At 48.9% G+C, this 11,839-nt stretch overlaps 1 protein-coding gene across 1 annotated transcript in view; it reads left to right on the top strand.

The window, feature by feature from the left end:
* The window catches only part of SALL2 (spalt like transcription factor 2), a 13,896-nt gene extending 3,033 nt beyond the window's left edge, over positions 1 to 10,863 (top strand). Inside the window, exon 2 of the mRNA XM_007951155.2 lies at positions 7,937 to 10,863. Coding sequence (XP_007949346.1) covers positions 7,937 to 10,863 — 2,927 coding nt within the window. The remainder of the gene's footprint in view (positions 1 to 7,936) is intronic.
* Positions 10,864 to 11,839: the final 976 nt, after the last annotated feature.

Below are 11,839 nucleotides of genomic sequence, written 5' to 3'. Positions count from 1 at the left end.
AACAACAACAACAACAAGTAACATGTCTTAAGATCTGCCTTAACAAAGCCTGTGGGCTTCCTCAACAGAATTCCTCTGAGAGTGAATGATCCTGAGCTACTTGCATGACCTGGAATGTCATTGGGTCTCATCTGTAAGATGAGTTTGCTAAATCTGATCATATCTAAAATTCCTTCCTGATCTTATAAGCTTAAACTTTTGTACAGACAAAGTCTCTCTTTGCTTATGTGATCTTCATGCTCCTGACTTTTCATCCTACCCAGAGACGTTTTCTTATTCTGCATGCCTTAAAATTAGGTAGGCAGGGCTCTTATTTGGGAGAACACTGCATCCTTTCTTGTACCTGTGAAATGAGCACCAGCACACGTTATTCAATAGGCATAGAGTGCCACTAATATTTCCAGGAGCCCTTCGCCTTCTTTTAAGCATTGTTTATCATATGTGCGTAGGTTCCTGGGTTTCACAAATGGTTTGGGCTTAACTACTAACATAAAGGTTGTTGGTTCAAATCCACCTACTGGCCCTGCAGAAGGGCTGGTGATCTGCTTCCATAAAGATTACAGCTAAGAAAACACTATGGGGCAGTTCTACTGTGTAATATATGGGGTCGCTATAAGTCAGAACTGACTCAACAGCAATTGTTGTTTTGGGGGAGGAGTTACCATAAGCGGACAAGCAAATGCTGAGCTTGTTGTACATTTTAAGAGCCTCATCTCTGCAGTGACCTAGAATGTCACCCCAAAAAACAATCTGAAGAACCTGTTTCCCAGCCCTGTTTTTGCTCAGCTTCCCTGACCAGGGACTTTTGGTAAATCTAACAGAATAGTTATTGCACCTAAGTGATGAGCAGGAAATAGTCTATTTACTTAAAAACTCAGGAGACAGAAAAAAAAAAAATCTCTCCCTACAGAGTCTAGAAATCTGGATTAAAGAACATAAGGGATGTGACTGGGGAAAATGCAAACTAGTGCATCTGGGAGACAAAGGAAACTCAGAAACCCAGATATTTAGTGAGAAGGAGAAACCAGGACAACAGCCAGGCAGATCTAGAGGGAGAGAGGGAAGTCTTTTAGATGGAAGTTGGCAGACTGCAAGAGCAACAAAAAGGGAAAAAGGCCAAAAGAGAGTTTGGAGCTCTGTCTCTATACATTTCTTTACATCTCCCAGACTACTGAGCCCTGGTCTGCTCAGTCCTAGGTACCCCTGGCTCAGAAAGAACACATTTTAGAGTTGATATACGTATACAGAAGAGCTCTGGTAGTGTAGTGCCTAAGGCATTTGACTGCTAACCAGAAGGCTGGTGGTTCAAACCCACCTGCCACTCCTTGGAAGGAAGGTTGGGCAATCTACTTCCATAGTGATACCGCCTCGGCAACCCAAGGAAGGGTCGCTATGAGTCGGGTCTGACTCGACCGCACATAACAACAACAACAACATATATAGATACACATACATAGAAATAACACAGGCATGGTACTATTAATAGGGGACTGGATAAGGGAACTGAAAACCAGGTTTCCAGTTCAACTCGGGCTTTGAAGTTATGTGACCTTGGGCAAGTCTCTTCTCCTAGGCTTCAGCTTTTGCCCTTTAAACAATAATACTCATAGCTAATACTTAGGGCATATTTAATCTTTGCCAGGGTTCCTTTATGAGTCCCTTCATGAATTTCCTCTCATTTATTCCTGCCAACACCCCTACTATTGCCTTCATTTTAAACAAGAGAAATCCAGAGATTAAGAAACTTTCCAAAGCAAGATTGTAGTCACTTGGCCACAGCCAGCTACCCAGAGGGAGCGAGTAGTTGGACCTGTGGGCTCGGGACCATACTTTTGGGGACATCGAGTTCAATTTGGCATAACATACTACCCAAAACATTGTTCCACATCCTCCTTCGGCAAGTAGCGACTGGGATCTTAAAAGCTTGCAAGCAGCCATCTAGATGCAATGATGGGTCTCTCCTTGTTCAGAGCAAAGAAGAATGAAGAAAACCAAAGACTCATGGAAACAATTAGTCCAAGTGATTGGTACACCATGCAATCCTCAGCCGATACAACTATGAGACCAGAAGAACTAGATGGTGCCCGGCTACCACTGTCAACCACTCAGAGGGGGATCTATGTAGGAGATCCTGGATAGAGTGGGAGAACAATGTGGAACAAAATTCAAAATCATTAAAAAAAAAAAAAAAAAGGACCAGGTTGCTGGTCTGATAGAGCCTGGTAGAACCACTGAGACTATGGCCCCAAGCTGCCTTTCAGGTCTGGAATTGAAACCACTCCTGTAGGTTATAAGAGTAGGATCTCTCACTCCTTGGAGAGATCAATCATGGGAGAATAGAAGGTCCATGTATTCACAGGGAGACAGCTCAGGGGGCAGGAGTACATGGGAAGGAAAGACACAGGGAGGAGGTAACTATGAGTTATGTGACTTTGGGCAAGTGGGAGAGGACCTGTTGCATTGTGGGAAATGCAGGCAATGTCATGAGACAAAGTATATGTGAGCTGCTGCATGGAAAGTGAATTTTCTCTGTAAACTATCACCAAAATCACAATAAAAATTTAAAAGAAAGAAAGAAACTTTCCCAAGATCATACAGATTAGAAAGTGCTGGATTTTAACTCAGGCCTGTTTGATTCAAAGTTCTTAAACATTGTGTGAGAGCGTCAGAACTCTGAAGTCCCTTCGAGCTCCAAAACGTTATGAATTTTATGTCAAGTGCTGAGTCCTTTGATGTCAGAAAGTGTCCATTAAAAAGATTTATTTATGTTTGACCTAAAATATTCCTATTCTGGAAATCTACAAATCATTTTGCCTCTTTGTCTACTACGTGGTGCATGTTACATGTGGGTAGCAAAGGAGTATATGTGTGCATTTCAGAGAGAGAAGCGAGGAAGAAAAGATGTGACATGCCCCCCCCCCCATAGAAGCAGTCTGTAACAGCAGTTACAGAATTAATTCATAATTATGGAAGCTACCAATTACTGTAGGCCTAATGTTAATGATAGGGTAAATTTAGGCAGGGACTTACATAGTATACTTTGTTTCTTTAATGGCTGGACCATGCCTGAACTCTGTTAGTCGTCTATTCAGAACAAAGCTTTTCATTTCACAATTAGAAATATGGCGCAAGATGCACATGCAGAGGCCAATCTAGGATGTGGCAGGTATGGCACATGCCCTGGCTCCGCTTGAGGGGAATGTCAGTCAATGAGCAGTTTCTATTTGCCATTGCAGTTTCCATCACCAGCTGTAAGAGGTCATTCAGCAATTTAAAACTCATTGCCATAGGTGCTGTATTCTGTAGATATGTCTCTGTGTGCATGCCCGAGGAAAGGTGATACAGTCACTTAAATTCATTTTCAGATATAAATTATGTCAAACTCTATGGAGCACAGTTCCACTTGGAAGCAGGTTTTTCGCGGGGAAAGGATAGAAAAGAACTATCCTGTGTAGTTGTGGGTAAAGTAGAGAGTGATCCTGATGGGAAAATTTAACACTGCAAAGCTAACTTTGCCTTTGTCCAAATTTCACATAGGTTTAGCCCAGGTAAGATTTGTGAGGAGCAGATGGAAGAATTGACAGGAAGGGCAGACCTCTGAGACAGTGGTGTTTCACCTTGGCTATACATTGTAATGACCTGGGGATCTTTAAAAATATACTGATGCCTGGATCCCACCTTCAGGGATTCTGAATTGACTGGTCTGGGGTGTGGCCTGGACATCACCATTTTTAAAAGCTCTCCCACCAATCCTAATGTGCTACAAAGTTTGGAGCTACTGTTCAAATATACTCCTGCACTTCACCCACCTATTTTTCTCTTTGTTCTTCCCAACCATTTTCTCCCAAGTCTAAAGCAGCAGTGTGATGGGGCACCAGGCTTGAAGGGGAAGCCACCTGGTTCCCTTTGTCCTAGTCATTTTCAGCTCTTTGTAAATATCGGTCTTAATCCTATATCCATCCCAGACTTTGCATGTGACCCAGGATAGTTTACCTCACCTTATCTGCTATCTAAGCACACCATTACCAGCTTAGGTTATGCTTATGTGTGTGACTTCATCCATGGCTGCTTAAGAATCCTTCCCCCCTTTTCAGGACAGGCAGTAAGTGCAAAGTGCTGAGAAACAGAGGGTTCCTCTTACAGGTGGCTGTTGATCCGTCACCTTTCACCAGGGACTAAATTTACCTTAAAGAAGAGTGCAGATCAAATTACGCATCCGAAAGCAAGTTTCATTAAAGAGCAAAAAAGAGGACAGTGTTTCCCAGGAGAAGATGAAAAGAAAAGGATTTCTTTTCTTGTCGGAAGACTTGACAAAACAGCAACTTGATATCAAATGTTCAATGCTAATTAACAAATGCTCAGTAGAAGGCCTCCATCTGATTCCCTCTCCCTTACTGAAGCCAGACAGCACACGGTGAGTAGGAGCCACACAGGGCTCTTTCTCTAGCATCATGGAGGCCACACAATATTGATGTGCATGAGAAAACACTGGGTAGGAGTCAGAAACCTGAATGCTTGCTTCACTGAATGACTGTGAATTCAGAAAAGTTCCTTAACCTTCTGAAGCTTCGATTTCTTTATTTGTAAAATAAACCACATTGCACTAACCTGTGACTTGTCACAGATGGAACAGACCCTCCTCTCCTTCCTTATAAGGGTCAGGCCCAGAAGCACTGACGAGAGCCCATCTGTTTCACAGCCATAATTCACAGGCTCAAGATCATTATGATTATCTGAAGTTTCAGAACATAGTTCAGTAAAATGTTTTCCTTGTTAAAAAAAAAAAAAAACAGGCAAACTTTATATTGAAAAGTGTAGTGGATGTTCTACTAATATTTTAATTTGGTTGTTTCAGTCCTCCCCCATCCCCCCCAAAAAAAAGACTCCCTATTCTTGGTATGGAGTCCCTGGGTGGTGTGCAAATGCAAATGGTTAACATGCTTGGCTGCTAACAAAGGTTGGAAGTTTGAGTCCATCCAGAAGCACCTCAGAAGACGGGCCTGGCAACCTGCTTCTGAAAAATCAGTCATTGAAAACTCTATGGAGCACAGTTCCATTCTGACAGACATGGGGAAATTTTTTAATTCTTTTTTTTTTTTTTCAAACCAAAGGTACCACATATTTATTAATCATTCAATCTCTTCGTGTGGAAGCATAAATGTTGTTGTTGTTACATGCCGTCAAGTTGGACCCAACTCATAGCAACCCCTCCTTGGGTTTCTGAGGCAGTATCACTACGGAAGTAGATTGCCCCATCTTCCTTCCGAGGCGTGGCTGGTGGGCTTGAACCGCCAGCCTTCTGGTTAGCAGTCAAGTGCCTTTAGGCACTACACTACCAGAGCTCCCATAAATTGAAAGGAAGAATCCAGAAGTTGCCCCAAAACATGTTCAATTGATCAGATCATGGTGAAATATCAAACTTGGTAGAATATTAGTGAACCTAGGTTGAGATGTGTGCTACCACATGCACGACTCCTTACAGACCCAGCTTAGTTCTTCTCCAAGGTCTCCTCTTGGAGTTGACCTGATTTTATTGCCAGTTTTCATTCAAATCCATCCGGGAATGGGCCGATTCTGCTTTTGTTTCTTGGTCAGGAATCTCTTGATCCTGAAAGTCTTATGAGAAGACACAACAAGGATGGAAGGCAGCCATACTCAGCCCGATGGCGGAGAAAGGGAGAAAGCAACTTTTTTATTCTTGATATACGCCAAAGATATTAGCTAATATCTCACCTCAAAATAAAAAATATTAATAAGCAACATGAAAAACATCTAATTTTGGTATACATGTATTTCAGGATAAATTACTATCTGACTGTTTTGCTACTGACAATGTAAATTCTTTAAGTGATATTATTTGGGGCTCCTCCAAATTTTTTAAGTCCCATATGTACATACTAATTTTATTCATCAAAAGCTTTTCAATTTTTTTTGTCCCCACAATGTTTCTCTGAGGAAAATAGGGCAGCTATGATATAACCATTTTACAAAAAGGGAAACGGTGGTGTAGTGTAGGTGTGACTGACCACCATGGTTCAATTTACCAGCCAGAGAAGAACACATCTGAGATTACAACAACTTGGCTTTACCCATGGCCAAGCAAACCACAAAACCAAGGATTCTTTGGCCACCTCCTGCAAGTAACAGACTATTTGAGGAAGTGGAAAGTTATTAAGACTCACTTCAAAGTGTAAAGGAAAAGCAGAGTACTTGGTCAAGGAGACATCTTACCCATTCTTACCCTCTCCCTGAATAGGAGGCTGCCTCAGTAGTGGTGAACCAGTGTCTGTCATTTCTAGATTTTAAAACCATGTTGGCACTGAAAGGAGCATCAGGCAAAGAGAGGCTGCCTGGTAGCTCCTATTACATTTTTGCAATTGTTTGAAGAGCCCCTCACTGCTCAGGTTAGAGTTAGGCAGGACACTGTAGGCCTCTTCAGGCTAGCTCACCTTCCAAAACCTAACTGTCCTTAATAATGACAGTGTGCAAAAGAAGAAGGGGGGGGGGGTAAAGAAGAGGTTACTAAAATGGAGATGGTTTCTTAAATAAGCATGAACTCTATAAATTAGGTGTTGGCCCGAAGATCTGTGGAGTAATTTGCATTCAGCTTTTATTCTGGGTGAGGAGGGCAGAGAGGGAAGGGGCTTAGCGCGTTCTGCTGAGAGGAGTCCTGAAATGACTTCCTTGGAAATTCTACCTTGCTACCTCCTACCCTGAGAAAACTTTTTTTGTGGCGATGAGGGTAGGTTAGGTTGGATAGGAGGTGAGGTAGACTGGACCAAAACTTGGGAGTATTTGGGAGACTGGTTGTGTGCTTGAGGGAGGGGTGGATGTCTTGGGTACCCCCTCCCCCTCTGGCTCTCAGACCTCTGAGTACAGACCATTCTCTCTGGAGTCCACGTTTACAAGGCTCAAGCAGATCCTTTATCGAAAGAAAAATATAAGAAGCCTATTGCCTTGGTCTATTGAGCAGGGCTGCTGTTTTCTTCTGTGCCCCCTTGAGCTTGCTGGTCTGTACGGGGACAGGCATGGGCAGACATCTAGGGAAGGGGGAAAGCTTGTAGAGGGCAAGGAATGTGGCCCCTACCAGGACCCACAGCATCTGTCAATGAATCTCGGGGAAACCCTCTTTAGCTCTACACTCCCACCCCAACATCACCTCCCCTCAGCTCCCCGCTCCCTCTTTCTCCAGCTCCGGGCTCCCACTCCAGCAGCTCCTCCCAGCTCGCTCCCTTCCCCAGCAGCTCCTCCCCCATCTCCCCTCTCCCTGCTTCTCGCTCCAGCTCCTCCCCTCCTCCGCGCTCCTCGCTCCCCCTCCCCCTCCGCTGCTCCCTGCCCCCGCCGCCGCCGATCTCCATCTCCGCAGTCTGGGCCGCTGGGTGCAGAGACTGCTGCAGCCCCGGCGGCCACCACCGCCGCCCCCAATCCCGATCCCCATTGTCTCCCACCCCACCGGCCCTCCACCTCCCCCACAGCCATGGCGCACGAAGCCGGGAGGAGCTCTCGTTTGGGGGGGCCCTGCGGGGAGCCGGCGGAGCTCGGAGGTGCGGTAGGGCCCAGGTCGGGCAACGATGGTGGGGGAGGGGACGCGCGGGGGAAGGACTTTCGCTGGACGGGATTAAATGCACGGTTCTCTGCATAGGCCCCCATGCACACACCCATCCCTCGCAACCCATCCCTCGCACTCGCAGGCGGCCCAGGACGGAGGGGGGTGGGCAACGAGGGAGGGGGGATAGTGTGCGCGTGCCCCCGCCCCCCCCCAGCTGAGGTGTCTCTTGTCTTAGCGGGTCAGGACTGAGCTCTAGCCATCTCCAAGGCCTGATGAGCTCATCTCCCCACCCCCAACTGGCCTGTTACTGGGCTCGTCGTTAATGAGAGTCTCTGTAGACCATCCCAGCCGCACCACCCACGCTCTCTCTCCTTGTCTTCTCCCCAGGTGATGCTAGCGAGGAGGACCACCCCCAAGTCTGTGCCAAGTGCTGCGCACAATTTACTGACCCAGCTGAATTCCTCGCCCACCAGAACGCATGCTCTACTGACCCCCCTGTAATGGTGATAATTGGAGGCCCGGAAAACCCTAACAACTCTTCTTCCTCCTCTGAACCCAGGCCCGAGGGCCACAATAGTCCCCAGGTCATGGACGCAGAGCACAGCAATGCCCCGGATTCTGGGTCCTTGGTGCCCACAGATCCCACCTGGGTCCCAGAGCGGAGAGGAGAGGAGCCTGCTGGGCACTTCCTGGTGGCTGCCTCAGGTACAGCAGCCGGGGGAGGTGGGGGCCTAATCTTGGCCAGTCCCAAACTGGGTGCAACCCCATTACCTCCAGAGTCAACCACTGCACCCCCTCCTCCCCCACCGCCTCCTCCGCCCCCGGGTGTAGGCAGTGGCCACTTGAACATCCCTCTAATTCTTGAAGAGCTGCGGGTGCTGCAGCAGCGGCAAATCCATCAGATGCAGATGACTGAGCAAATCTGTCGCCAAGTGCTGCTGCTTGGCTCCTTAGGCCAGTCGGTTGGTGCCCCTGCCAGTCCCTCAGAGCTACCTGGGACAGGGACCACATCCTCCACCAAACCCTTGCTACCCCTCTTCAGCCCCATCAAGCCAGTCCAAACTGGCAAGACACTGGCACCTTCCTCCTCCTCCTCAGGGGCAGAAACGCCCAAGCAAGCTTTCTTCCACCTTTACCACCCACTGGGGACACAGCACCCCTTCTCTGCTGGAGGGGTTGGGCGGAGTCACAAGCCCACCCCTGCCCCATCTCCCGCTCTGCCTGGCAGCACAGATCAGCTGATTGCCTCACCTCACCTGGCATTCCCAGGCACCACAGGACTATTGGCAGCACAGTGTCTTGGGACAGCCCGTGGCCTTGAGGCCACTTCCTCCCCAGGGCTCCTGAAGCCAAAGAATGGAAGTGGTGAGCTGGGCTATGGGGAGGTGATGGGTCCGTTGGAGAAGCCTGGTGGACGGCATAAATGCCGCTTCTGCGCCAAAGTGTTTGGCAGTGACAGCGCCCTGCAGATTCACCTGCGCTCCCACACAGGTGAGAGGCCCTACAAGTGCAATGTTTGTGGCAACCGCTTTACCACCCGTGGCAACCTGAAAGTGCACTTCCACCGGCACCGTGAGAAGTATCCACATGTGCAGATGAACCCACACCCAGTGCCAGAGCACCTAGACTATGTCATCACCAGCAGCGGCCTGCCCTACGGTATGTCTGTGCCACCAGAGAAGGCCGAGGAGGAGGCTACACCAGGTGGAGCTGTTGAACGCAAGCCTCTGGTGGCCTCTACCACAGCACTCAGTGCCACAGAGAGCCTGACGCTGCTCTCCACCAGTGCAGGCACAGCCACAGCTCCTGGGCTCCCTGCTTTCAATAAGTTTGTGCTCATGAAAGCTGTGGAGCCCAAGAGTAAAGCTGATGAAAACACCCCTCCAGGGAGCGAGGGCTCAGCCATCACCAGTGTGGCAGAAAGTGGCACAGCAACCCGCATGCAGCTAAGTAAACTGGTGACTTCACTACCCAGCTGGGCTCTGCTTACCAACCATTTCAAGTCCACTGGCAGCTTCCCCTTCCCCTATGTGCTAGAGCCCTTGGGGGCACTGCCCTCTGAGACATCAAAGCTGCAGCAGCTGGTAGAAAAGATTGACCGTCAAGGTGCTGTGGCAGTGGCCTCTACTGCCTCAGGAGCCCCCACCACCTCTGCCCCTGCAGTTTCATCCTCAGCCTCATCTGGACCTAACCAGTGTGTCATCTGTCTCCGAGTGCTCAGCTGTCCTCGGGCATTACGCTTGCATTATGGCCAACATGGAGGTGAGCGGCCCTTCAAATGCAAAGTGTGTGGCAGAGCCTTCTCCACACGGGGCAATCTGCGTGCACATTTTGTGGGCCACAAGGCCAGTCCAGCTGCCCGGGCCCAGAACTCCTGCCCCATCTGCCAGAAGAAGTTCACCAATGCTGTCACTCTACAGCAGCATGTTCGCATGCACCTGGGGGGCCAGATCCCCAATGGTGGTACCACACTCTCTGAAAGTGGGGGAGCTGCCCAGGAGAATGGTTCAGAGCAATCTGCGGGCTCTGGGGCAGGGAGCTTTCCCCAGCAACAATCCCAGCAGCCATCCCCAGAAGAGTTGTCTGAGGAGGAGGAGGAGGAGGAAGAAGAAGAGGATGATGTGACAGATGAAGATTCCCTGGCAGGCAGGGGCTCAGAGAGCGGAGGTGAGAAGCCAATATCCGTACGAGGTGATTCGGAAGAGGCATCTGGGGCAGAGGAGGAAGTGGCAACAGTGGCCACAAGTGGGAAGGAGGTGGATAGTAATGAGAAAGCTGCTCAACAGTCTTCTCTGCCACCACCACCACCACCACCACCTGACAGTCTGGATCAACCACAGCCAATGGAGCAGGGAAGCAGTGAGGTTGCAGGAGGCATGGAAGAGGGAGGCAAACCAGAAAGGAGCCCAAGCCCACTGTCAGCACTCACCCTAGAAGGAGAAGGCACCAGTACCAACTTGGTGGAAGGCCTGGGCATGCAGGAAGCAATAAGAAAGGAGCCAAGTGAGAGCAGCAGCAGAAAGGCCTGTGAAGTGTGTGGCCAGACCTTTCCCACACAGGCAGCTCTGGAGGAGCATCAAAAGACCCACTCGAAAGATGGGCCACTCTTCACCTGTATTTTCTGCAAGCAGGGCTTTCTCGAGCGGGCTACCCTCAAGAAGCATATGCTGTTGGCTCACCACCAGGTACAGCCCTTTGCCCCCCATGGTCCTCAGAATATTGCTGCACTTTCCTTGGTCCCAGGCTGTTCACCCTCCATCACTTCCCCCGGGCTCTCCCCCTTTCCCCGGAAAGATGACCCTACTATCCCATGAACCTGTTCTCAGTATCTGCTGCCTGTTGAGCCAAGGAGCAGAAACAGAGAGCTCCATAGAGGACCTCCAAGATTTATGAGCCCTTATTTGTCCTCTTACATGGTATATCCCTAGTGACTTTTCTCTAGTCCCTGAGTTTGGAAATTGTTATGCTCACTGGGGAATGACCCCCTAAGGAATTTTTCTCTCTTCTTCATTGTACCTGAGGAAAATAGATTCTCTACAGCTCTCACATTCCCACAGGGAATACTCTGCAGCTTCCCTGGGGCAGCCCTTTCTCCCCCCCTCCTCCCTTCTCCCTTTCCCAGGTGCACCTGAGCTTCAGCATTTGGAATTATAGCCCAGCCAGAGGGGCCAGCATCTGTCCCTAGAGAGCCCGATACCACCCCTCTCTGATGATCAGGTCAACCTTTAGGACTTTGTGTCCCAGGACATTCCTCCTCAGCTGGTAGGGGTGGCTCCCCTGCCTTTCTGAAGCCAATACATGGCTTTCCTGTCACATGGCCTGCCCATCAAGCCGTGGAATTCCAGCTCCTCCTATTCTACTCCAGTCCTTGCACCACCAATGCTGTTTGGCCCAAGGACTATGGCTGGGAAGGTGCTTCCAGGAACAGGATCAGAGAGGCCAAGGAGAAGACAGCCTCCTCCTTCTTTTTCAGCCTGCTGCATACAAGGCAGTGTCTGAAAACATCCCCATAGAAGAGAAGTAGGAAACTGTACATTCCTCCTACCCCAGGCTCTAGAAATTGACATCAGTGAAGATGCTGCAGTCAGTAACTGGTGGCTCAGCTCTAGGGGTAGGGAGAAGCAAAGAACATAGGACACTCTTCCAGTAAACCCCTGATAGTCACATTAAGGCAGAGATGTTGACTGGTTGATAAGCCAGTTTCTTCATATTCCCTCATTATGAAAACCTGGGAAGCAAGCAGACTGCTTGCCAAGAGGTTTTCCATGGACTATTTTGGGAAATGTGAAG

This window comes from Orycteropus afer, unplaced genomic scaffold, assembly GCF_000298275.1.
Source record: "Orycteropus afer afer isolate SDZICR_OR568_19922 unplaced genomic scaffold, OryAfe1.0 scaffold00292, whole genome shotgun sequence".
NCBI classification, from domain to species: domain Eukaryota; kingdom Metazoa; phylum Chordata; class Mammalia; order Tubulidentata; family Orycteropodidae; genus Orycteropus; species Orycteropus afer.
Note: the sequence above shows the minus strand (reverse complement) of the source record. Positions and strands in the feature narration are given on the sequence as shown.